General features: G+C 37.3%; 2 protein-coding genes across 11 annotated transcripts in view; both read left to right on the top strand.

The window, feature by feature from the left end:
* The first annotated feature begins 232 nt into the window (after positions 1-232).
* On the top strand, positions 233-9,168 carry cetp (cholesteryl ester transfer protein, plasma). Its single transcript, XM_051724834.1, has 16 exons — positions 233-473; positions 1,576-1,690; positions 2,252-2,383; positions 2,612-2,682; positions 2,818-2,905; positions 3,154-3,223; positions 3,374-3,434; positions 3,553-3,644; positions 3,780-3,959; positions 4,236-4,286; positions 4,471-4,620; positions 4,772-4,839; positions 4,962-5,004; positions 5,830-5,899; positions 5,974-6,059; positions 8,785-9,168. The coding sequence occupies exons 1-16, from the start codon at positions 344-346 to the stop codon at positions 8,860-8,862; spliced, it is 1,485 nt and encodes a 494-aa protein (XP_051580794.1). The 5' UTR covers positions 233-343; the 3' UTR covers positions 8,863-9,168.
* A 755-nt stretch (positions 9,169-9,923) lies between these two features.
* LOC127455987 (copine-2-like) overlaps positions 9,924-24,254 on the top strand; it is a 74,304-nt gene continuing 59,973 nt past the window's right edge. For 9 of the 10 annotated variants that reach the window (XM_051724235.1, XM_051724229.1, XM_051724234.1 and 6 more), the window contains exons 1-19: positions 9,924-10,061; positions 11,582-11,904; positions 12,252-12,323; positions 14,134-15,871; positions 16,651-16,734; positions 16,868-16,951; positions 17,179-17,262; positions 18,198-18,287; positions 18,464-18,514; positions 18,977-19,021; positions 21,456-21,539; positions 21,689-21,772; positions 23,106-23,195; positions 23,275-23,322; positions 23,416-23,472; positions 23,552-23,635; positions 23,742-23,825; positions 23,928-24,017; positions 24,113-24,172. In XM_051724235.1, the coding sequence (XP_051580195.1) occupies positions 11,589-11,904; positions 12,252-12,323; positions 14,134-15,871; positions 16,651-16,734; positions 16,868-16,951; positions 17,179-17,262; positions 18,198-18,287; positions 18,464-18,514; positions 18,977-19,021; positions 21,456-21,539; positions 21,689-21,772; positions 23,106-23,195; positions 23,275-23,322; positions 23,416-23,472; positions 23,552-23,635; positions 23,742-23,825; positions 23,928-24,017; positions 24,113-24,172 (3,245 nt within the window). In that variant the 5' untranslated portion in view covers positions 9,924-10,061; positions 11,582-11,588. The remainder of the gene's footprint in view (positions 10,062-11,581; positions 11,905-12,251; positions 12,324-14,133; positions 15,872-16,650; positions 16,735-16,867; positions 16,952-17,178; positions 17,263-18,197; positions 18,288-18,463; positions 18,515-18,976; positions 19,022-21,455; positions 21,540-21,688; positions 21,773-23,105; positions 23,196-23,274; positions 23,323-23,415; positions 23,473-23,551; positions 23,636-23,741; positions 23,826-23,927; positions 24,018-24,112; positions 24,173-24,254) is intronic. The other variant, XM_051724231.1, reaches the window with a different exon arrangement.

Genomic DNA, 24,254 nt, shown 5'->3' with positions numbered 1-24,254 from the left:
GTCCACTTTGTCCAAGACCATATCTCTTATTTGATTTGTGGAGCAGAATGTTCAGAAAACACCCCTCACTAAATGTTCTCTGCACTAAAATAACAAATGAACAGCATATGCTAGTCGACCTCTGGGGCAGATGCATGTTCTCTTCCATTCTCCAAAAGAGGAACATTGCAACTCGGACATTACAGGCCCTGTCCGCCCCCTCTTCGTCTGGGGCTACCTCTAATATGTCCCTCCTCCTCAGACATTGGCTAAATGAGAACAGAGCTCCAGTAAAAGAGAAGCCCTAATATCAGTTACAGCATTAAAACAGGGGCTCATCTGTATTCATTCAGACTCTGTTGAGATGGGGAGGAGTGTAGCATTGCTCCTGGTCCTTAGTCTGGTCAGAATAAGTTGTTCTTGTCTGGATCCTTCCTCTGCCTACAAGTTTACAGGAGCAGTGTGCAGGCTTACCTATCCTGCTGCTGTAGTATGTAAGTACTCTCATTGCTTTATTATAATCTATAGGCATTATAAATATATTTGAAGCAGGATTAATTCACTGTGCAAATGGAGTGCATATGTGAAGAATAAAAATGTTACAAAGGAAAGAATACAACATGGCCTTGGTGTATAGTCAAGACCAAGCATCACAATAATAGAAGTCTGTAGTGTTTTTAATATAAGCATTTAATTTTAAAGTCTTTCAGTCTATTTTAAGATCGAAATGGTGAAATAACTGCATAAACAATATAGTTAATTTCTGTGGGACTGAGATTTCCTGTACTGAATTATTCTATCTACATATTTTCAAAAAGCAACTGTATACAAAGGTGAATTTTAAGAAAACAGTAAGAGGTAAGTGAAAGAGAGACACTTTGACATTTGTTCAGTTAATCTGAAAGCCATTTGTGAGGTGTATGTCATGTGTGTAGGTTCTAGTCCTCACCAGTGGTCCAACCTTCATTAAATGTTCTCACGAATAGCTTAATGTTTGTTTAAAAGACGTTAAAACAGCCATTTATCGTTTTTTGAGACTAATTCGCGTCAAAGAAGCAAAAGTTAGCGTGATGGCACACAACATAGGAATGTGCTTGCAAAAGGCGGGAATTTCAAAAAGACTATTTAAATGCCACATTTTCGAAGCTGTTTCTGTATATCAAGACTCAGACTTAAAGAGTTAAAAGAAAAATCTGGAGACTGGACACCAAAAACCTGACAAGGTCCATCACCTTGTTCCCTTGCCCCACTCTCCCCAAGCAATATTGAGCATTAATTATGATAATAAGTATGACAGAACTGAATACAAATTGCGACACTTGGTGGACAAGAAATTATATGGTCTCACTTGTTTTAATGGAAAGTCTTTGAGAAGTTATATGACTAGCAGTGGCAGCACCTTCAACTAAAAGAAGTTTTACCTTTTTTCCCTGCAGCATGGAACATTTGTAGTCTTAAAAATTAATTTATCACACCACTGGACTATTTAAGTGAACTGCAAAAAACTAAAAGGTGATTAAAATGGTGAAAAGGAAAATGACCAGAAAAGGTTACTTGAGGCTAGAGAATAAATATGTTCCTGCATTGACTCCACAGTGAATGAGAAGACTACAAAAGTTATACAGGCCGCTTTTCAACATGCCAGATATCCCAGTATAAAGGGAGAAAAATCAATGGGCTTCATAGGGACGGTGGAATATGGATTCAATAAGTAAGTGAACTAACATGAACCCAGAATGTGTTTGCTTATTATTTTCTGTTACCAGTGCTGGGCACATTACTGATAACAAATTACTTGACTAAAAGTGTAATCGTTGATGTAATCTCTTGGATTAGATGTTGTAGGTGATGTAATCTAATTACTTTCAGATTACTTCTTATTTAAAACTTGTTTATTTGATGTCACGTGACTTCGAGTAGAATAAAAATACAAAGAGGAAGAAATATATTCCATTATTTATTACTAACAAAACGATTTGAAGACTTACCAAACGTATATCAGCGTTAGGCTGATTTAGAAAGAAAAAACAAATATTTATGTAAATTATTATGAACAATTTACTGGCCTGATTAGATGTATTTATTTAATCCATAAAAAAGTAACTCTAATCTGATTACTAGTATTTTATAATTTAATCTAATTACAATTACTTTATTTTTGTGATCCAATTATGTAATCATGATCACATGTAATCCGTTACTACCCAGCACTGTCGGTTACAATAGCATGTTACAACCTGTATTATGGCACTCTTGTTTCCCACATTTTTAGTTTAGAGATCCACAACCTTTCGATTGGAAAGAGTGAGTTTGAGCTGAAGGAGAATGAAGGAATAGGGATCTACATTTCAAATGTGTCTGCTGTATTCAAGGGGACCATCAAGTACAGATATGGCAGCTGGCTGTGAGTACTTCTATTTATTACCACATATCAGGATCAGATTTCTGTGATAACACAGATGGGGTTTTGCCCCATTAATGTTTCGTAAAACTATGGTGTTTTGTTTACATTGTATGAATTTATATGAGATTTCTTCAGGTTGGCCTGCAATAATGGCCTACTCAGATTACATGCATTTATATTCCAGACAATGTATTCTCTTAGATTTACTGTATTTTTTTTCTTACACAGAATCAGCGTTGGACAGACAGTTGATTTTGAAATAGATTCACAAATTGACCTCGTCATCAATTCAAAACTATGTGAGTTCAAATAGCCCAGTTTGACTTACATTTCTTATTTCTTTCTACATGTATTGAATTGTAATTAGCTTTTTTTAGTTATTGTCTGAAAGAGAGATGTGTGTGTGTGTGTGTGTGTGTGTGTTTATGTGTCAGACTGTGGAAAGGGCAAAGTGGCTGCAGACACTTCAAACTGTTACCTCACCTTTCACAAACTGAAGCTGCTTCTGCAGGGAGACAGAGCGTGAGTCTAACCTTTCACATTTCTGACACACACCAGAAGTGGCCTGAGAAGTTAAAAGGATCTTTTTTTACACTTCAATCCACAGAATTTATGTCTATGTAGAAGTCAAATGTCTTTGCCTATGACTGAAAGCAATCCCTGGATGCCAGGATGACTTTTTTTTTTTTTTTTTTTCACCACAACTTCTTTACTGCATGTACTGCATGTAAAAGTGTCATTTACATGACTCTCATTTTGACTGTGTGCAGGCCTGGGTGGCTGAAACGAATGTTCACAGATATTGTGACTTTCACAGTGAAGCTAGTAGTCAAGTCACAGGTGAGTGTGCTATTCAATATTCTGTTGCTCTCTCACTTTTCACAGTGCTGAAAAAGAACACTGATTCTGATACAGATGTTTCTTAATACTGCATTAGTAGCTATTACCTCTGTTTATTTGAGTGATCTAGCTTTTTCTTCTCACTAACAGATCTGTAAGGAAATAAACAATGTGGCCAACATACTTGCAGACTTCATACAAGAGCAAGCAGGTAAGGGCAAGTAAATGCAGAGAACCCTCATACTGTAGCATCCCTTTATGTAGCAGCCTCATGTGGATTTCTGGTTGTGTGTTGTATGGTCTTTATTAATTCCTCTTCATCTGAACAGAACAATTTATAAGTGATGGGAACATCAGGGTGGACATCTCTTTGACCTCTTCCCCTATCATCAAATCTAATTATATAGAGTCATACCATAAGGTAAGATATTTTTGTGTCTTCTTGTGTTTCAAACACTCCCCCCCCCCCCCCATTTCCCATATAAACTACTATACTGATGTTGCAGGAGAGATTTGTTGTTCTCAAACTGGCTACTGTTGTTCCTATGATAATCAGGGTCTGGTTAATTACAATAATGAGGCATCAGTCATCAATTCCTCTGTGTTTAACCCCTCCCAACTGTCCGAGAACCGCATGCTTTATTTCTGGCTCTCTGATGGGGTTCTCGGGCCACTTATGAGTGCTGCATACCTTGATGGACGATTTATTCGCAACATTCCTGGAACAGAACTCACGGTATGACATAACTCTTACCAACCCTTGGGAAGTACAACATGTCAATGAACAATCTGTGAAGTTTTAGTGGATTATAATATTTTAATAATATTATCATGCTTGGGAGATTAAAACTCTTTTGTATTTATATGATAGCAGTATACATAACCAAATGTTAATTTGCCTATTACTGCTCATGTATGAACAATGCCACAGCCTTTGCTTACTGTAGTGTTATATAACTCACTGTAAGCTATGAAATGTAAAGCTTAATCACTTGTGTTCATATTTTTTTAGGATCTGTTTCAGACAGAGCTATCCTCACCTAGGCCTGAATTGTTGAGCAAGGTACTAAAACGCATAATGCAGATATGAGTGTAAGAACCGTACACATGGGAGGAAATTTCAGTAGTTACTGTCATAGGAACATGCAAATAAATGTTTTCCATTTGAAGCATAGCAGCTGTCACTTTAAACAAGGGCAGCACCTGTATGTTTGTGTGACTGATATGATATTTTATATTCTCATTAGTGGCTGTCCTCTGAGGGTCCAGTGTTAAAGGCAAGGAGTGTGTCAGTTCCGCACCTCTGGACCACCACACAGGGCACATCTGTCAGAGCTGTGGCTGGGGTGGAACTCTTGCTGGCCAATCAAGAGAAACCAACACTCTATTTTGAGACAGTAAGCCAACAGCACATTTCCTTTGAGCCATGAAAGTACAAATTGAACCAGCGTTTTTTTTTATTAAAAAGATGATAGATAGATAGACAGATAGACAGACAGATAATGATTTAAGTACATTTACAGTGTTCACTGGTTTTTGTCCTTACAGGATGTAACAGTTGTTGTTAGAGTCTCATATGTGGAGAAGAAACTCATTCTGAAGGCCACTGGAGAGCTGTTAGTTTTTGTGTATTATGTTTACCATTTTAGTGAAAAAAGTTTCATTCTACAAAATTTCATGGTGAATTCAGCTCTGTGTCCATGCTAAAGTTTTCTTTACTGTTTTGTGCCTTTGATAGCATTCATATAACAAAAGTCTCAACATCAGAAGGAGCCAGTGAGGTGAGAATAAATTAAATGTCTTTTTACATTTTTGGCAGAGGCTATTTGCACTTAATAGCCACAAAAAGGATCTTCTTTGCACTAAGTGCAAATAGTTTTAGATGCTATTTACACCTCTAATTAATTGCTAAAATACAGAATAGGGGCATCACTTTAGCATGTTTATTGTGTTTATTAAGAGTCCCACAGACACCCTACAACCAACCCTTACCCCTAAACCTAACATTACAAAAATTAACCATGATTTTACTACAGTAACCATAGTATCACCATGGTATTTTGTAGTAAAATCATAGTAACCACAAAATTTAAAATGGTTGCTGTAATAACACCAAATTACTGTAGTAACACCATTGTTAATTTCATTAAAACTATGGCTTTCACCAAAAACATGGTTACTACAATAATACTATAGTAAAACCATGGCTAATTTTACCTGGATCAAACCATTCTCTCAACTCCCTGACCTTCATCATGACCAAATCACTGCAAGGTAATAAGCCTTTATATTACTTTTAATTTATTATTACAAGTAGTATTAAAGGAAATATTAAGATTGGAGACTGGAAATAGGATGGGAAAAAGTGGGACAAAAGGCAGATTAGAACCCGGGTCGCCCATAAAGCACACCTTCACTGTCTTCACCTGCTACACCACTGCAGCAACACCAGGGGGTGCAGTTTGTCTTCAATTTCAGTGTTTCCACCAGACTATTAGAGTGCAAATAGCTGCGCTGTGTGGCAGGTGCTCCAAATAGTCACTCCATACATATTTAAAAAATCTATTTGACTATTATACCGATATATTGTATAACTGTCATTAAAGATAGAGGAGAGCTTGAAAGCTTATCTACAGGAGGCTGTGGAAAAGATGGGCATACCCAAAGTCATATCATGTAAGTGTGACCACCATAATCAAGTAGTGTGCAAGTAAATTTGTATCTTCATCACAACTGTTCTCTCCCCTTAGATCTGGAGCCAGAGTTAACTGCTTTGATGGATGAACAGGGGCTTTATCTCTTTGACATCATCAATCCTGAAGTTGTACCTCAAGACGTGAGTATATTATTCTAGCATGTAATGTCTGGATGTATGTCAAGATCTATAATCTGTAATAATCTCACAAATCATATGATATAGTGATGCATTATTTAAAAATGGGTTCAACTGTGTATTTAATAGGCCTAATGTGGCCTCTAAATGTATTTAGACACTTGTTTGGACAAAATGTCCAAATGTCATTGCATTACAGACAAAATATCAAACCAAGAGGGATTTGCAAGCAAACGATGATCTCAGTTTGATTTTTAGTGGATATATGTACAGTACTGTGCAAAAGTGAAAAATGTTGCATAGGTAGGATTTCTTCAAAAATAATGTCATAAATAGTTTTCATTTATCAATTAATGTCATACAAAGTCCAGTAGACATAAAAACCAGCACCAATTCTCCTACAGTAGGTACACCTGGACACCGTTCTTCTTGGTTGTTGGCAGATAGGATGTTCCAAGCTTCTTCTATCTATTTAGGCTGTCTCAATTGCTTCTGTCTCTTTATGTAATCCCAGACTGACACAATGTTCAGTGGGGGCTTTGTGGGAGCCATGTCATCTGTTGCAGGGCTCCCTGTTCTTCTATTCTAATCTTTTCTATTTGCAAAAGTAAAGTTTGGGAGTCTAAAATTTATATTTTCTATTGACACACTAAAGCTGAAGATAAAAATAACCATCTTAAGACAAATGTTTTGTATGTACAGTGCATCCGGAAAGTATTCACAGCGCTTCACTTTTTCCACATTTTGTTATGTTACAGCCTTATTCCAAAATGGATTAAATTCATTATTTTCCTCAGAATTCTACAAACAATACCCCATAATGACAACGTGAAAGAAGTTTGTTTGAAATCTTTGCAAATGTATTAAAAATAAAAAACGAACAAAATCACATGTACATAAGTATTCACAGCCTTTGCCATGACACTCAAAATTGAGCTCAGGTGCATCCTGTTTCCACTGATCATCCTTGAGATGTTTCTACAACTTGATTGGAGTCCACCTGTGGTAAATTCAGTTGATTGGACATGATCTGGAAAGGCACACACCTGTCTATATAAGGTCTCACAGTTAACAGCACATGTCAGAGCACAAACCAAGCCATGAAGTCCAAGGAATTGTCTGTAGACCTCCGAGACAGGATTGTATCGAGGCACAGATCTGGGGAAGGGTACAGAAAAATGTCTGCAGCATTGAAGGTCCCAATGAGTACAGTGGTCTCCATCATCCATAAATGGAAGAAGTTTGGAACCACCAGGACTCTTCCTAGAGCTGGCCGCCTGGCCAAACTGAGTGATCGGGGGAGAAGGGCCTTACTCAGGGAGGTGACCAAGAACCCGATGGTCACTCTGACAGAGCTCCAACGTTTCTCTGTGGAGAGAGGAGAACCTTCCAGAAGAACAACCATCTCTGCAGCACTCCACCAATCAGGCCTGTATGGTAGAGTGGCCAGATGGAAGCCACTCCTTAGTAAAAGGCACATGACAGCCTGCCTGGAGTTTGCCAAAAGGCACCTGAAGGACTCTCAGACCATGAGAAACAAAGATTGAACTCTTTGGCCTGAATGGCAAGTGTCATGTCTGGAGGAAACCAGGCACCACTCATCACCTGGCCAATACCATCCCTACAGTGAAGCATGGTGGTGGCAGCATCATGCTGTGGGGATGTTTTTCAGTGGCAGGTACTGGGAGACTAGTCAGGATCGAGGGAAAGATGAATGCAGCAGTGTACAGAGACATCCTTGATGAAAACCTGCTCCAGAGTGCTCTGGACCTCAGACTGGGGCGAAGGTTCATCTTCCAACAGGACAACGATCCTAAGCATACAGCCAAGATAACAAAGGAGTGGCTACGGGACAACTCTGTGAATGTCCTTGAGTGGCCCAGCCAGAGCCCAGACTTGAACCCGATTGAACATCTCTGGAGAGATCTGAAAATGAACCGACGCTCTCCATCCAACCTAATGGAGCTTGAGAGGTCCTGCAAAGAAGAATGGGAGAAACTGCCCAAAAATAGGTGTGCCAAGCTTGTAGCATCATACTCAAAAAGACTTGGCTGTAATTGGTGCCAAAGGTGCTTCAACAAAGTATTGAGCAAAGGCTGTGAATACTTGTGTTTTTTTTCCTTTTTTATTTTTTAAATGTAATAAATTTGCAGAGATTTCAAACAAACTTCTTTCACATTGTCATTATGGGGTATTGTTTGTAGAATTTTGAGGAAAATAATGAATTTAATCCATTTTGGAATAAGTCTGTAACACAACAAAATGTGGAAAAAGTGAAGCGCTGTGAATACTTTCCGGATGCACTGTATGTGCCTGAGACTTGCACAGTACTGTATGAGGTCAGTTGCCCTCAAATTGTAGCAGAGTAACCACAGGTGTAGTTCAGCACATTAACTATAGACATGTTCCACTAACGTCCATCAGAAAGTGTCCAAATACTTTTTTGTCATAATTGTGGACAATATATCTATTATTTTGTCATTTGAAACCAATGCTTTGCTTAAAAAAAAAAGTGTTTGCTATCTTTAAAATAAATTGTATTAGTTTGATATTTTATTACATGCATTTTTAAGTATGGCTTAAATGTAAAAATACTTTTTTGGGGGGCCACTGAATGTTTGTATGAATTTTTAGTGTCTGAAAAAATGAGTTCAGCAGTCTTTATGGGACTTGTTCTGAAACCTGTTACTGTACATTGTTCTTATATTTCTTAATTTTGCATGTGCAGGGGTATGTCATAGTGCAGCTGGATTTTGGCTTTCCTCACCATTTACTTGTGGAATTCCTCAGAAAAACACTGGATTGACAGTCCTTTGTTCACTATCCGGCTTCCATTCTCTTCCTCACAAAAATACACACATACAGACAAGCACCAATCACATTGAAATGAAAATATGAATGACTTTGTATCCGGCTTGTATGAAAAGTTTTTGTGTTGATCAAGTTTGATGTTTATCTTTTTTGTGATATTAGTTTTTAAAATTGTGCAAATATTAAAGTGTTAATCACTCCCATTGTGTTTTATTTAGATGTCCTTTGGTAATATGACCTCATAAAACCCATAATCAAATGTAAAGGTTGCGTTATCATTATTAAACATTTCCTTGTGTCATTCAACTTGTGTGGCAGGTTTCTCTAGTTAAACCTGTATTCTCCTTATGTACTGCAGAAATGTTGTACATGAGTGGCAGTGTTTACTCTATATTTTCCAACGTTTATTTTTCCAAACCTTTAGCCAAGGTGAGTTTCTAAACAAATTTAGAAAGAAAGTGGTATTTACCAAGTTCAACTAGTTGTTTTAATCAGACTAGAGGGACTGTAAGAAAAGAAAGGTGATGCAGTGATTTCATTTTGCCACTATGTGGTGCTAGTGTGTAGTGGCACAGACTGTGTGTTATTTCACTCATGTCCTCATGTGACCCTGTCCTAAGAAATAAACATTAGCTTTACTGAACAAAATTGACACGATTTAAAGTTTTTGAAGTAAATCTTTTATCTAATATAACCTAGAGGCAGTTTTAATTAACATGAAATATATATTTATTAAATGTTGATGTAAGCTACTGCTAAACATCCTGATGTTTATGCATTATTAAAAATAATAATAATAATAATAAAGTATCGGTTGCCCAAATGTACATCTAATGTAGCTAAAACACCAATTTGTAACCACTGGAATAAAAATAATGGACCTCCCAATTCACTGTGTTTATCTCTTAGGCTATTTGTTAAATGAATATTAAAGTGGCATATTGGTTGAGAGCTAGTACAAATACATCATAACCGTGCAACCGCAATGTCCGTAATCGATTAAATGTAGATTCAGCTCTGTAAGAAACTGAAAATAATTATCGAGTTATTTAACCGCGCCAAACGTCGGTGTCATGACGGGGTCAGCAGGATGGGATCCGTATTTACTGCGCATATAAAATAAATCGACACGAGACTGGAGAGATAGTTTCGTTTTCTCCCGAAAAACTGGGCCGATGCGCTATGACACCGGAGGTGAGTTCTGGCGGCATTATAATAGTTAAAAACATACTGCGAACTCATTAACTGCAGCTTTTGAGTTTTTTTTTTTTTTTTTTTTTTTAAAAAGATGCATTTATATTATGTTATACATAAGTTTTGTATGCTACTACACAGCTTGTTTCACTGACTACAGTGATGATCGTTTCCTACATGTCACTACTGGGCATGAGGTGTTTTAAAAAAAATAACTGGACAATGTTTCTTTGAAATATCAGGGATAATGTTAGTGTATGCTCAGATCCTTAAACCCCAAATAACTACTGAACAATCATTTACCATGCCTATGTGTGGCATACAATGAACACATTGCACCAGTTTATCTTTTGGACAAACTGAAGTGATAGTGTTGACGAGGTAAAGAGTAATACATTCATTTTATTATTTAAAGGACTAAGATAGTATATGACTTTTTATATTATTAAAGTATTTCATTGTATTGAACTGATTGTAGTAATGCACATGCACGTGTGTACACAAACCCCTCAGTTGGCGTCCCAGACAAAGTCTTTGCAGTTAGACTACACTGTAAACCCGAATAAGTTAGCAGAACTAAATAAAACTGAGGTAATCAGTTACATCACATTTTTTAAGTTAATAAATTACAAGTTTAAGCAAGAAGACCTATCAGATTTTGTACTAATGCGTGTTCTTTTTTTTTTTAACTTGAAATGTTGAGTAAGCTAACTCGTGCATTTTAATGGTACTTAATTTATGATCACTATGTAAGCTCAATATAAATATGTCAAGTAGAGAGAACCTATTTAGCTTGTACTAGCTAGAACAAACTAGTACAGCAAACGTTAGCATAGTGAATACATGTTAATTGGATTAACCATGCTTTGATTAGCATTAGCAGTTGTTGAACAAGTATATCAACATATTGTATAACTGTCAAATTATGTACCTGTTCTCAAGCTAATCTCAAGATCCACTATTCACCGTAATGGTAACCCCCCCAAAACTTTAACATGACAGAAATTCTTCTAAACAATACAACAAAACATTAAACACTAACAAGTATCTCCCGTTACATTCATCTTGCACAAAGACACACTATACAACACTTAATTTTAATGTTTACTCTCCCTGTCCAGTGCCATGTAAAGCATGCTGGAGAATAAAAATCCCCTCCCCAGTTTCAGTTAAATTTAAGTTCCTGTAAATTTAAAGAGACAAGTTCATTAAACTCAAAACATTAAACTATTCAGATTACTTAAAATGTGTAAGTTTTGTGAACTCAAAGAGAAAGTTCTAAATACTCATTTGTATGATTAAATTTTTCCCTACTCAAAACAATTAATTATTCTGAGCATTATGGTTTACAGTGTAGCCTACATGCACTGATATACTGTGCAATGCCATATGTGGATATACAGATTTACTCTGAACACCTTTTGTGGTAAATAAGTTTTGTGATGCAAGTTCCACAGACCCAAATAAAGCAGTTTCTTGTTTCTTGTCCCAACTGTTAAATGAAATGGATTTTCCCCCAGCTAATGGATGAGAATGGAAATGGTGGACTGGCAGGGGGGCATCCAGGAACTGGTGGCCCAGGAGTCCAGTGCAATGGTGGACTTGTTGTGTGAACAGAACAGCAAAGTTCTGGATCATATTTTTTCCTTAGTGGACCCTAGGACACAGCACCAACTACGGTCACTGACCAAAATTAGAGACCGTGTCTCAGGCATTGTAAATTACTTCAAGAATTCAGATCGTATTATATGTGAAGAGTTTCTTCAAAATGTATATGAGTACTGTGAAAACATTCCCTTTCCTCTGGAAACCACACTGCTATCCATAGCAGGATATGCATCTGGTAAGTCATGTTGTAGATGTTTTAGTTAAATTACAGCCCTTTACCCCACATGCTGTACACATTTTTACATTATTATATCAAAGCTATTGTGAATTTGTTGTGTAATATATATTATACCTTTGCATATCAGTTCATATTTTATAGTTTTCCATTTATTTTTATTTCAATTTAATTTTTGGCTCACATTTGTGACAAAATATTCTTTGAAGTAAAAATGAAAGTACAATCTTGATGTTAAAAGAGAGACCAAGCATGTTTATGGGTATTTACTAGAATTGTATGAATGTTACTGAATTCTGAGTTGTCAATATTTAAATAATATTTGTTTTGTTTTCTATGCTTTGAAGGAACAAACTTTAATCATTCAGGTGACACAGACAATTCTTCACCAACACGTAATGTGAAACGTCCACGGCTAGGTATGTTTTTATTCTTAAAGGTGCACACCCAGCAGTTTCGAATTTTGACTAATTGTGAAAGATACCATTAACTGCTCTGAGCAACCTAACACTTAAATTTACTTTAACTTGAATAGTAGAGTGCTGTTTCTCTCAACGATTTTATGTGATCTTGTTGTGTTCTAATAATCTTGACAATGAGCGAAATGTCAAAATAAAAAACATGTTTTCTGCGTAATTTGACTTAATTCAATAAATAAAGTTTTTATATCAAAATCTATTATATTTTTTATACAAAATTCAGGAAGATCTATTGTAACAGTCTGTTGCAAAGAATTTTCAGTGTACCTGTAGCATTGCATGAAACTAGAACTAATCAAAAGAGAAACTTTTGCTGTATTCAAAACCACAAAGTGTCTTTTCACAAACAGCATATGAAATCCATATCTTCTAAAGCAATATGATAGGTGTGGGTGAGTAAATTTATTGCGTTTTCTCGCAATAAGTTATGCGTGGCCTCGCAATAGTTTTGCATTCCCTCACAATAAATTTACCATGGTTTTACATGGTTTTACAGCAACCATATTTTAACCTTGATTTTTTAGTAATAATACAGGAAAACTAAAACTATGGTAATAAAATCATTATTTTGTGGCTATTATGGTTTTACCACAAAAACCACGTTAAAACCATAGTAACCACAATATTAACCTTGGTTAATCCATAGTTAAACCATGGTTTCCGCCAAAAAACATGGTTAATTTTCATAGTTAGGCTACTACAATATTACTATAGTAGGTTTCTGCCAAAAAAATAAAAACATGGTTAGACTACAACAGTCATGGTTTCATAGTAAAACCATGATTTCCACCAAAACTAAGGTTTCTACAGTCTAACCATAATTACCTAATTAAACTGTGGTATCTGTATAATAAAACAATACTAACCACAAAATTATGATTTTTATTATCATAGTTTTCGTGTTCCTGTATTGTCACTATGGTTTCACAACGAATATCATGGTTAAAATATGGTGACTAATATGGTGACTGTTGTAAAACTGGTAAATTTATTGCAAGGGAACACTTAACTTATTGCGAGAGAAAGCAAACTATTTTGAGGGAACTCAAAACTTATTGGGAGGGCACGCAAAACGTTTTCAGAAAAAAAAAACAATTCCCACCCTGTCCTCTAAGGGGCTCCGTAAGAAACAGATCAATATATAAGTCCTTTTTTACCAGAAATTCTCCTCCCTGCCCAGTAGGTGGCAATATGTATGAAGAATGTGGAAGAGAAAGTGGTGTTTTATAGAAAAAAGGACTTAAATATTTATCTGTTTCTCGTTCACACCTATCATATCACTTCTGAAGATATAGATTTAACCACTGGAGTCATATGGATTACTTTTACGCTGCCTTCATATGCTTTTTGCAGCTTTAAAGTTCTGGCCACCATTCACTTTCTTTGTATGGACCTACAGAGATGAGATATTCTTCTAGAAATCTTTATTTGTATTCAGCAGAAGTAAATGATGAGAGAATTGTAATTTTTGGGTGAACCATCTCTTTAATCTGTTGCAACCTGGCGATTGGCAATATTATCATACATATGCATTGCAAGTTGTTTTTTAGTTGATTGAATGACAAATCAAATGATGAACCAAATAATCAGATCTTTTTATAAAAGAGGCCAAAGTCTTGCTCATTCTCTCCTAAAGCATATTTGCACAGTAGTAACTGACATATATCATGACAAACTTACATACCTATAAGTTTTATTCCCTGAATAAACTGGTTTAAAGTTGCAATTACAATGTTCTTTTCTAACCTAGATTATTTACAGAGTTACAAAGATGCTCTGAAATCCATGCTACTGCAAAAACACGAGACTGTGACACAGGCTGTGGTGAAAGATATCCGTCTGAATGAGACATGGGTATATTTAAAACATAGGCACCCTCTACGAGGAAAAGACAGAACCACCCAGCCTCAAGCCTCTTTAGGCAACCAGGAAGGAGAAGATGCTTCATTTGAGCATAAAGTTTCAGTGGGGTCTCTTTTGAAAACCACTGGCAAAGTTTTCATGCTGTTGGGTCAGGCTGGGTCTGGTAAGACCCTGTTGGTGCACTGCCTTGGTCATAGCTGGGCTGAAGACTCTTTCTCATCCATTGACTTGCTGTTTCTGCTGGAGTTCCGGCAGCTCAACCTCATATCACGAAACCTGTCCTTGAAAGAACTGATATTTCTCTTCTACCCTCCATGTGAGGAAGCTGAGGATCAGAGCGAAGCAGTGTTTTCTTTCATCCTCTCCAATCCTGAGAAGGTCTGCTTCATATTTGATGGGTATGATGAGTTTCGAGCCAAGCTTACGGATCCGAAAAAGCTTGATGGTATTATTGACACATACAAACCACTTCCAGTGACAGATCTCCTCTCTGCACTGTGCAATCGTAAAATCCTCCCAAACTGCACTGTGCTGGTCACCTGTAGGCCACGAGATGTGACAGACATGTTTGGGAGTCATGGTTTCATAACTTGTGAGCTGATAGGGTTTGACCGTTTGGGTGTGAAGGAATACACTGAGCAGTACTTCCATGAAAAGGGAGATGAATTTAAAGAAAAGGCTGTAAATTTGTTGATGGACAGTCATCACCTCCTTTCCATGTCTCATGTGCCTGGACTCTGTCATATCTGCTGTGTTTGTGTGGATTATATGTTCTCCATTTCTGGAACTCATGCTAGTCTACAGCTACCCGTGTCCTTAACCCAAATCTACATTCAGATCTTATTTGCCTTTCTCAGCCGCTTCAATGGGGAGGGGATGTCTAGCGCATCTTTGATGCAGAGATACAGAACTAAAATTGCTGAGATGAGCCAGCTGGCCCTTAAAGGATTGGAGGGAAGCTGCATCGTTTTCACGGCTGCAGAAGTTTCGACAGAGCTTCAGGATTTTGGCGTCAGAACTGGGATCCTGTCTCGTGTGAATCTGACATGTGAGGATGGATCTTCAGGATATGGTTTCACCTTCATGCACCTCACTATGCAGGAGTTCCTCGCTGCTCTCCATCTCATGACCAGCCAAAGCATCACAGAGAGTCATCTTAAGAAGAAGCTAAACTTGAAAACCCGCTGGACCACCAAAATAGATCCAAAATCTGTCTTTACCGACTCCCTCCATCTTTATGTGTGTGGGCTTGCGGCTGAGGCCTGCACCTCCTGTCTGGTCCAGCTGAAAGGGACAGAGGAAGTCAGAACTTGGGTACAGGTGCGCCAAGCTGCAGTCCGAGGCATTTTGTTTGCTTTAGCAGGAAATGCCAGTCAGACGGGCCCCAAAATAGTAGAGCTGTGCCGATGTGCTCAAGAGACACAAGATGCTAAACTGGCAAGGGCTATTGGTTCGAGACCTCGCTTCGAACTGCGCAATATCAGACTCAGTGCTGTTGACATGGAGGCCTTGGCATTTGTAACAGCAGCTGCAGATCAGACTGTATGTCTGGACTTTGGTGGCTGCTCCATTGACCTGGATTGTTTGGAAATCCTCCCTTGTTTCAAGAATGTGGATCACCTCATGTGAGTTTCCATAAGATTCACCTTCACCTCTTTTATGATTTACAACAAATTATTTACACATTTCTTATATCCCAGCTGGAAAAAACAACAACATTATAAACCAGTCTAAGCTGGTTTTCTGGACATAGCTGGTTTAATCTGGTCTAGTTGGTCTCCCAGCTTGGCCAAGCTGGTATTTTGCTGGTTTAGCTGCTAGCCAGCTGGTTTTGGTAAGCTGACTGGCTAATAAGTGGCCGAAATCCCTGTAAGACCATCAAAACAGGCCGGCTTGGGCAGACTGGAAGACCAGCTGATCATCTTAGGCTTGTTTAAGCTGTTTTTCACAGTAGGGATATAAAATTATTTGCTGGTGCTTTGATATTGTAAATTGACACTAAATCGGAATCCACCTGGAAGTTCTAACAGTAATCAATGAAATTGATGAAAACAGTTTAAATGTTTAATATTTTGTAGTTTTGATAGAGTGACCACTGACCCTGGTCATGTAGATGTATTTTTCATGTACTGTTAGGGTGGCCACCTGTCCTGTAAAATATTAGATAATAGATTTGTCCTGTATTCAAGCCGGTCCGATGTCATTACGGCGAAATCGTTCAAGATCGTTGATTTAACCTTGTTATCCGTTGGAAATGTTGCCTATACGGTGGGTAAGGGACCGTCTGAAAAAGTCCTCACAGTGTGCTAAATCTGTGGAGGGTGTGGTAAGGGACCGTCTGAAGAGAGAGTGTCCTATATCATTTCAAAAGTGGCAACCTTACGTACTGTATATTTCTTTCAAGTTTCCGTAGCCGGAAATATGATGACAAGTTTGCAGAGGCTTTGTGTGGTATCCTGTCCAAACTCCAGGCCTTACGGCGATTAGAGTGAGTTCTTTATAGTCTTACAGTATTTCATCCAACCAGTTTCCAATGTGTTGATTATGCATTCTGTCATTGTTTTACTTTACAGTGTATTTTTTTCTAAATGCTTTGGTTTAATTATGTCTCTTTATTACAGATTTATCAGTGGGGGCCTCACTGATGTTGGAGCTGCTCAACTTGCCAGGGCTTTGGAGGACTGTACACATATCACGCATCTAAAGTAATACCATTTTTTATGCCATGTGCCCTAACAGGTGATGCAGTGATTTGGCTTGACATGTTTTAGCTTTTAGCGTTCCAGTCTATTTGGGAGATGTTGTCCAGCTTATTATTCAAATTCTGTTTATTAGGACACATTTGTTTCCAGAAAACTTTTAGTTTGGTGTAGATGGTCCATCATACACATCTGTCTTATGTCAATCAACTTGTGTTTTGTTGATCTTACAGTGTCAGTGATAACTCCTTGAAAGACGAGGGTATAGGACAGATTGTGAAAACACTATCCAAACTGCCCAACATCTGCTCTATTTTGTAAGTAGTTTGTTTTCATTTGAAAAAAATAAATAAATAAAAATAGGGAAAAACTAAACTCAACTTTACCTACAGAGGACTAAAGTCTGTATGTGAACTGATGCTGGCTCCCTTAAAGGGATAGTTCTCCCGTCATTTACTCACCCTCATGCCATCCCAGATGTGTTTGACTTTCTTTCTTCTGCTGAACACAAAAGAAGATTTTTAGAAGAATACCTTAGCTCTGTAGGTCCATACAATGCAAGTGAGTGGTGATCAGGCCTTTGAAGCTCAAAAAAGGAGATAAAGTCAGCATAAAGTAATCCATACGAGTCCACTGGTTTAATCAAGGCTTTCTGAAGTGATCCAGTTGGTTTTGGGTGAGAACAGGCCAAAATGTAACTCCTTTATCACTGTGCATCTTGTTATTGCAGTCTCTAGGCACGATCATGATTTCAAGCTCGATTACACTTCCTAGTGCTTGATGTATGCACAGTGCTAGATGGCGTTATAGGAAGTGTAATCAAGCTTGAAATCATGATCGCCAAGGAGACTGCTGTCAAGATCTACAGTGAAAAAGGAATTACATTTTGGTCTGTTCCCACCCAAAACCAACTGGATCGCTTCAGAAGACATTAATTAAACCACTGGAGTCTGATGGATTATGATTATGACTTTATGTGCTTTTGGAGATTCAAAATTCTGATCACCATTCACTTGCACTGTATGGATCTACAGAGCTAAGATATTATTCTAAAAACCTTCATTTGTGTTCATCAGAATAAAGAAAGTCATACACATCTGGAATGGCATGAGGGTGAGTAAATTATGAGAGAATTTTCATTTTTGGGTGAACTACCCCTTTAATTTAATAATAAAAAAAAAATAATACGTTTATCCTATCTTTGACTACTTAAATTGATGAATGTCCGGCATGCTTACACTTTTGCTGTCAGGATGGACAAAAGCAGCATCTCCACAGATGGAATCCTAATGCTCACTGAAAAGATGGCCGTCTGCCCTTCCATTCAGAAAGTCTATGTTGAGTAGGTTGATCCTTTTCCTTGACAAATACATTTTAATGGGAATGGCAAATGAGAAAATTTCAAACAAAATTAGATGACAAAACAGATAATATGAGGGATTCCCATATATCTAATGAGTGGGCACATTTCCCTGTCACTTGTTCATCATTTTTTTTATTCTCTCTCATTGTACACAGGGGAAGTAAGGATGTCCGTATTTCCTTCTCTCAAACCTCTGACACAATCAGGTGAGTGCTGATTTTCAGTAGAATGCAACAGCTGGTGCAGCAACAACACAGCAGACATCCTGGTAGACCACAGTTTGATTGGCAAAGAAGTTTCTAAGATGTATCAACTGCATTTGAGGTGTTATGCTTGAAGGGTTGGTAATACCCCAGAAATCCATCATCAAGTATCTAGTATTTCCTGTTTGCATGTCTGTTGTGGTTTCATTGTCTGTGAACTTGGCCAGTTGCTGCAGTGCAATATGTCCTCAAAGTGATCAAATACAAAGATTTAGAAACATTCTATTTGTCCATGGGATCTTTTCATTGGTGGTGTAGCTCTTGAAAGTATTTGGATATGATCAAACTCGCTGTCATAAGCTTCTGACTACCTCAGAACATACTGTATTTTTCTCTTAATTATGAATGCTTTTAATTGATGTATTTACATAATAATATATTTTTTATGTTCTTTCTATTTCTTAGTGAAAGAGTGGTCCTGAATAACAAAGAAGAGGCAAAGAATGTGACGTATGTGCCACATCCTTTCATATTTCAAAAGGGTTTTCTTTTCAGATAAGGGAGAGCAAATTTATCATTAAAAATAAAGACTAGATTTGAGACTTTTTAGTGAGATCTGACTTTATAATTTGATGGTTAGACTTTTTTTATGGCTTCAGAATTATCACATACTGGAAGAGCTGTGCTTTCACCCAGTTTTGTTTGTTAATTCAATTCAATTCAATTCAGTTCAATTCAATAATTTATTGCCATGCCAACAAAGCTGTCTGGAATTTTTCGTGGTGAGCTCACAACAATAATAATAAACATCACACACACAGCAAAAAGAGCAACAAAGGTATCACAGTAGTGCCTATAAGAATTAGCTGGTACAACTGAGTACAGCACAAAAAAAGAGACCCACAATACCAAGTGTAGGGTGCAAAAGTTCAGGTTCGAGGAGTTAAGAATCTGAACAATCTTACAATATGTACTATTTAAGAGACATGTGGACTTGGATTTAATTGCCCTAAGATGCCTTCCTGAGGGCAGGGGAGTTAAGAAATGATTGGCAGGATGTGTGGGATCATTTAAGATTTTCACACCTTTACCCTTCATGAATGACACATAAATGTCATTTATGTCTGTAAGATTACATCCCACAATTTTAGAGGCAGATCGTACTATGGCTCTAATGTGTTTCCTCTGCTGAATTGTGGAGTTGCCAAACCACACTGTAATTGAGAAAGTTAGTATGCTCTCAATCACTGCCCTATAGAAGTGGAGCAAACCGTCCTTTGAAACTACAAACTTTTAAAGCTGCCTTAGACAGAAAAGCCTTTGGTGTGCTTTTTTAATAATCCCAGTTCAATTATCATCCCATTTCAGAAATGCAGAAATAGTAGTCCAGAGAAACTTGAAACTAGGCACCCTTTCGACTTCTAGCCAATTGATGGTTAATGGCAGGAGAACACTCTGTCGCCGTTGGAAGTCGAACACCATTTCTTTCATTTTTTAAATATTTAGCACAAGATTATTAGCACTTCATCAGGGAAGACACCTCACTCCTATAAGCAGATTCATTGTTATCTGTAATCAAGCCAATCATTTTTGTATCATCCGCAAATGTAAAGATTTTTTCAGAATCACAATGTGAAATACAATCATTTGTGTACATAGAATAAAGGCGACAATGCATAGCCTTGCAGGGCACCCATGCTTATAGGAAGGGTTTTCGAAAATGTATTGTTTATTTTCACCACTTGAGTTCTGTTGCAAGAAGTCCAGAATCCAGTGGGCAAGGAACTAATGAACCATCAATTTCCCTAACTTCTCAAATAACTTGACTGGGATGATTGTATTAAACGCTGAACTATAGTCAACAAAAAGAACCCTCACATAAGTGGCCGGAGTTTCTAGATGTTTTAAAATAGAGTGAAGACACAGTGACACAGCATCATCCACAGATCTATTAGCCTTATAGGCAAATTGGTAGGTGTCCAGAGTTACTGGCAGTTTAGTCAGTGTTTTGAGTTGAGAAATGTGCAGGTGTTCATAACTGGGCATCATTTCAGGAGATTCAAAAGGCCAGAAACAGACTTTGTGAGAGAGGGTACTAAGTTCTGCAATTACAGCAAATCATTGCTTATATAAATAACTGATTATATGAGACAGCTATAAATGACTAACAAATGATATACAAAAAGACCCATAAATTACTGACTTGAATACATATTCATAATTGATCATATTTATAATTTGTATTTTTTTATTTTGTATTTTTTTACATTTTATTATTTGTGATAAAATGTAAAAGGTCAATCATAGAAATTCTCTCAGTATTGGTGATGATCTCATTAATTTTATCTGCAAGGACACTGAAGACACTAACTCCCTCTTACAAGGCCACAGAGATTTTGCCCTTGTATTATGTCTAGCATTTGACTGAGAAGGCACCTTTACAGGAATAAATTCTAAAAGGCAAATGTTATGTACCCTGTCACCAAGGGAACATTGCATGTTGTTACCCACAGATTTGCATGCTTACCATGGGCAATGCACAGGCCAATATTAATTGTGTTTTGTGCAACACCCATAATGGGCTTGCCATCACTGAGATTCTGTCCTCAGATATCAGGGACTGGATGCGACATGTTTTATCCATTCTGTGATTGGATTGACAATAGGAAAAGTTGAACTGACTTTACACAATTTAAATCCAAAACTTGTCCAGTTTCACTGCAGCAGCTGAATGATGCAATATTGAATTTTAGCCTTTTTTACAATTAAAACTATTGCTACCTATGTCAGTACCAACCTTTGTTTTAAAGGATATTTTTCACACCTTAGCTCATCTGACATGGTAGTTAAAAAAAAAAAACTAAACATACTGTACTGAAGGAAAGTTAATTGTTTCTTGGTGTGAATTATCTGTTTCATCTGTGAATTAATTGTTTCTTTTTAGACTGAAGCAGTGTTACTTCACCTGTACTAATGTTGCCAGCCTGTGTAATAAACTCAAGGGCTACTCCTTCTTAACTGTTTTAGAGTAAGTATAAGCATGCTCCATAATTCAGACTTTCTCAGCCACAGTCAGTATACCTCACAGCAGATTTAGTTGATACACTCACAATTCTTCATGCAGACACAGCGCTAAAATAAAGTCATATTTTCTTGCCTTTTTTCCTCATCTATCAGTTTGTCCAAAAACTCGTTGGGTAACAAGGGCCTAAAGAAATTGATGGACCTTCTGCCTAAACTTGGAATTATTCAGGAGATCAAGTATGTTTCTATATTCCTCAGCAACTCAGTGTTTAATGTATTTTAAAATGGTCTTGACACAACTGAAGTGCACACACACTGATAGCACCGTTTATTTGCATGTGCTGTCTACATTGTTTTAGCCCCCGATTGAATAAGGAATTTTTCAAATCAGACAAGAGCCCCCAAAATAGGCAATGAACACATTATGCGCTGCACAGTTACCTGATTGCAATTGCTACTGTAGGTTGTGGATGATGAAGCAGGGTTGCGATCTGGCAAACTTTACTGGGACTATACTGAATCGCTCGACCTGCACTAAATTGTGCATCTGTATATATGCTAATTTAAACACTTTTCCTCATCATTTGATGGATTACTGCTGCCGTAATCACTAGAATGTGTGTACAAGCGTATCTTTTAAACACATTTCTGCTAGGGGAGGTGATTTCTGCTTTTGGAAAAGGTCATGAGGCATCAGTGTATTACTCCCTGTTAATTCAGAGTCTGGGGGACGGAACTTCGACTTTTCTCAAGAGATTGTGGGAGAAAGATTTGAACTTGGTATTGGAGGAGGGAGTGTGGAATAGGATTCTAAAAAACATCAAGTCTACATCTAGGGATGCAAGAGTCCGTCTGATGCAATTTAAGATTTTACATAGATTATATTGGACCCCCTCTAGATTGTATAGGCTGGGTTTAAAAGACACACCCACCTGTTGGCATCGCCAGTTGGAGGATGGAGGTTTATTACATGCCTTCTGGTCTTGTTTGAGGATTCAGGAGTTTTGGTTGAGAGTCCAGAATTTTGTTTCCGAGGTCCTGGGCACTCAGGTTCTGTATATATATATATAATATATGTGTGTGTGTGGTTATTTTCATTTTGTCTCGGACCACTGATTGTGTGTGTGTGTGGGGGGGGGGATTGTTCAGGGGAAGGGACATATAATTTTAAAAATTGATTCAGTGTGTGTATGCTCTGTTTGTGTAATCCTGCTTGTTTGAATCAATACAAATTTTAATAATAAAAAAAAAATAATAATTCTGTGGCAGAAGTAGTGCCATGTTAATTTGTCAGGCATGTTTCCACTGAAAAGAATCACAATTATTTCATTTAAATACAGTGCAGCACAATTCCAGTGCATTTTGTGCCTGCTTAAACTCGATTGTGGGTAGTTCCTGATTAAGACTCTGGGGGTTCTGTGCTGAAATACCATGTGCTAAAGTGGCACAACTTTTTAGTGAAGTAGCCTAACATTTATATTTGCAAAGGACTTCCCCATATAATGGCTTTGTGAATCCAATGCATTTCTATTTTAAAAGGGTAAATATTTATTTATTTAAAAACTCACAGTATCAGTGAAAATGGAGTAAATATGGATGGGTTGGTGCTGCTTGCTTCTGCCCTCTGTACTCAGAAGGACCTGATGAAAGTAGATGCAAGGTAACTCACTTGTTTTTTTGGCATTTTTGCATGTCTGAATTACCTTTAAAGATGCTAACACCCTGCTTTTTCTCACCAGTGAAAATGGAAAGAAAACATTGGTTCTTTGGTTTGACACCAGCGGAAGGTACTAAAACGGTTGTGGTTGCTGACATTCTTGCTTAATGTGCAAAATGTTTATTGGCATAAAATGGGTTACCAATGTGCTTTATTAATGCAGACATTCAAAACAGTTGACCCCAAAGGAAACTGGATTACATCTGCATAAAAAACTGAGGTACATCATAAAATTGTATTCCATAAACTGATTTAGTGATGATCATTTTATAATTTGGTATGTACTTTTGTCTTTCCAGTTTAACCCATAGTAATATCCAACCTACCTACATGACCAAACTGTGTAAGCAACTGGTTAAGTGTAAAAACCTTCTGGATATTGAGTAAGTAGCTCTTAATTTCTGCTAATCTTTAGGGTAGACAATTTACACACCAGCTGCGTATGTATCATCTACATTCTGCTAGTCTTCACGTTTATTTGTGTTATAGGTTCTCCCATCTAAAATTGTCAAACGAGTCGGTTAAAAATTTGATTTTGATTCTTCCTGAAATGTCTTCTCTTCAACTTCTGAAGTAAGTGCTCTGGTTCCTTCAGTACAGCTGTGCTTTATCTCCATTTTAGATTACGTGATATTACTTGACCTTATGTTCATCTAAGACTACCTTTTCTTCCAGCCTAAGTCATGTTGACATGTCTACGAATGGGGCTCTGTTATTGGTCAGATCTCTTGCTGACTGTCAGCGTGTCACTGCTGTAGAACTCAGGTATCATTTCATCCTTCCTTATATATAAATTTAAGATCATTTCAGCACAATATTGATGTTTAAATTTCTAAAGATGTTTTTAACCTGATTCTTAGGCACCAGGCAGAAGCATTCATTAAGTTTGTCCCAGTCAAAGCAGAGGCAGCAATTTGCAAGTGAGTACTATCAGGCCAATATGCTTTAGTAGCACTGATAGCATTGTTATTGTGGTGTTTTTTGAAACAGGCTGATCTTTTC

Source organism: Myxocyprinus asiaticus, chromosome 18, assembly GCF_019703515.2.
Source record: "Myxocyprinus asiaticus isolate MX2 ecotype Aquarium Trade chromosome 18, UBuf_Myxa_2, whole genome shotgun sequence".
In the NCBI taxonomy this organism is placed as follows: Eukaryota; Metazoa; Chordata; class Actinopteri; order Cypriniformes; family Catostomidae; genus Myxocyprinus; species Myxocyprinus asiaticus.
The sequence above is the reverse complement of the archived record's forward strand: the minus strand, read 5'-3'. Positions and strand labels throughout refer to the sequence as shown.

Coding starts and splice junctions, on each gene's coding strand:
- cetp (XM_051724834.1), top strand. CDS start 344: ATGGGGAGGAGTGTAGCATTGCTCCTGGTCCTTAGTCTGGTCAGAATA. Junction 4,840..4,961: donor CTGAAGGCCACTGGAGAGCT/GTTAGTTTTTGT, acceptor TGCCTTTGATAG/CATTCATATAACAAAAGTCT. Junction 6,060..8,784: donor CTGAAGTTGTACCTCAAGAC/GTGAGTATATTA, acceptor TTGCATGTGCAG/GGGTATGTCATAGTGCAGCT.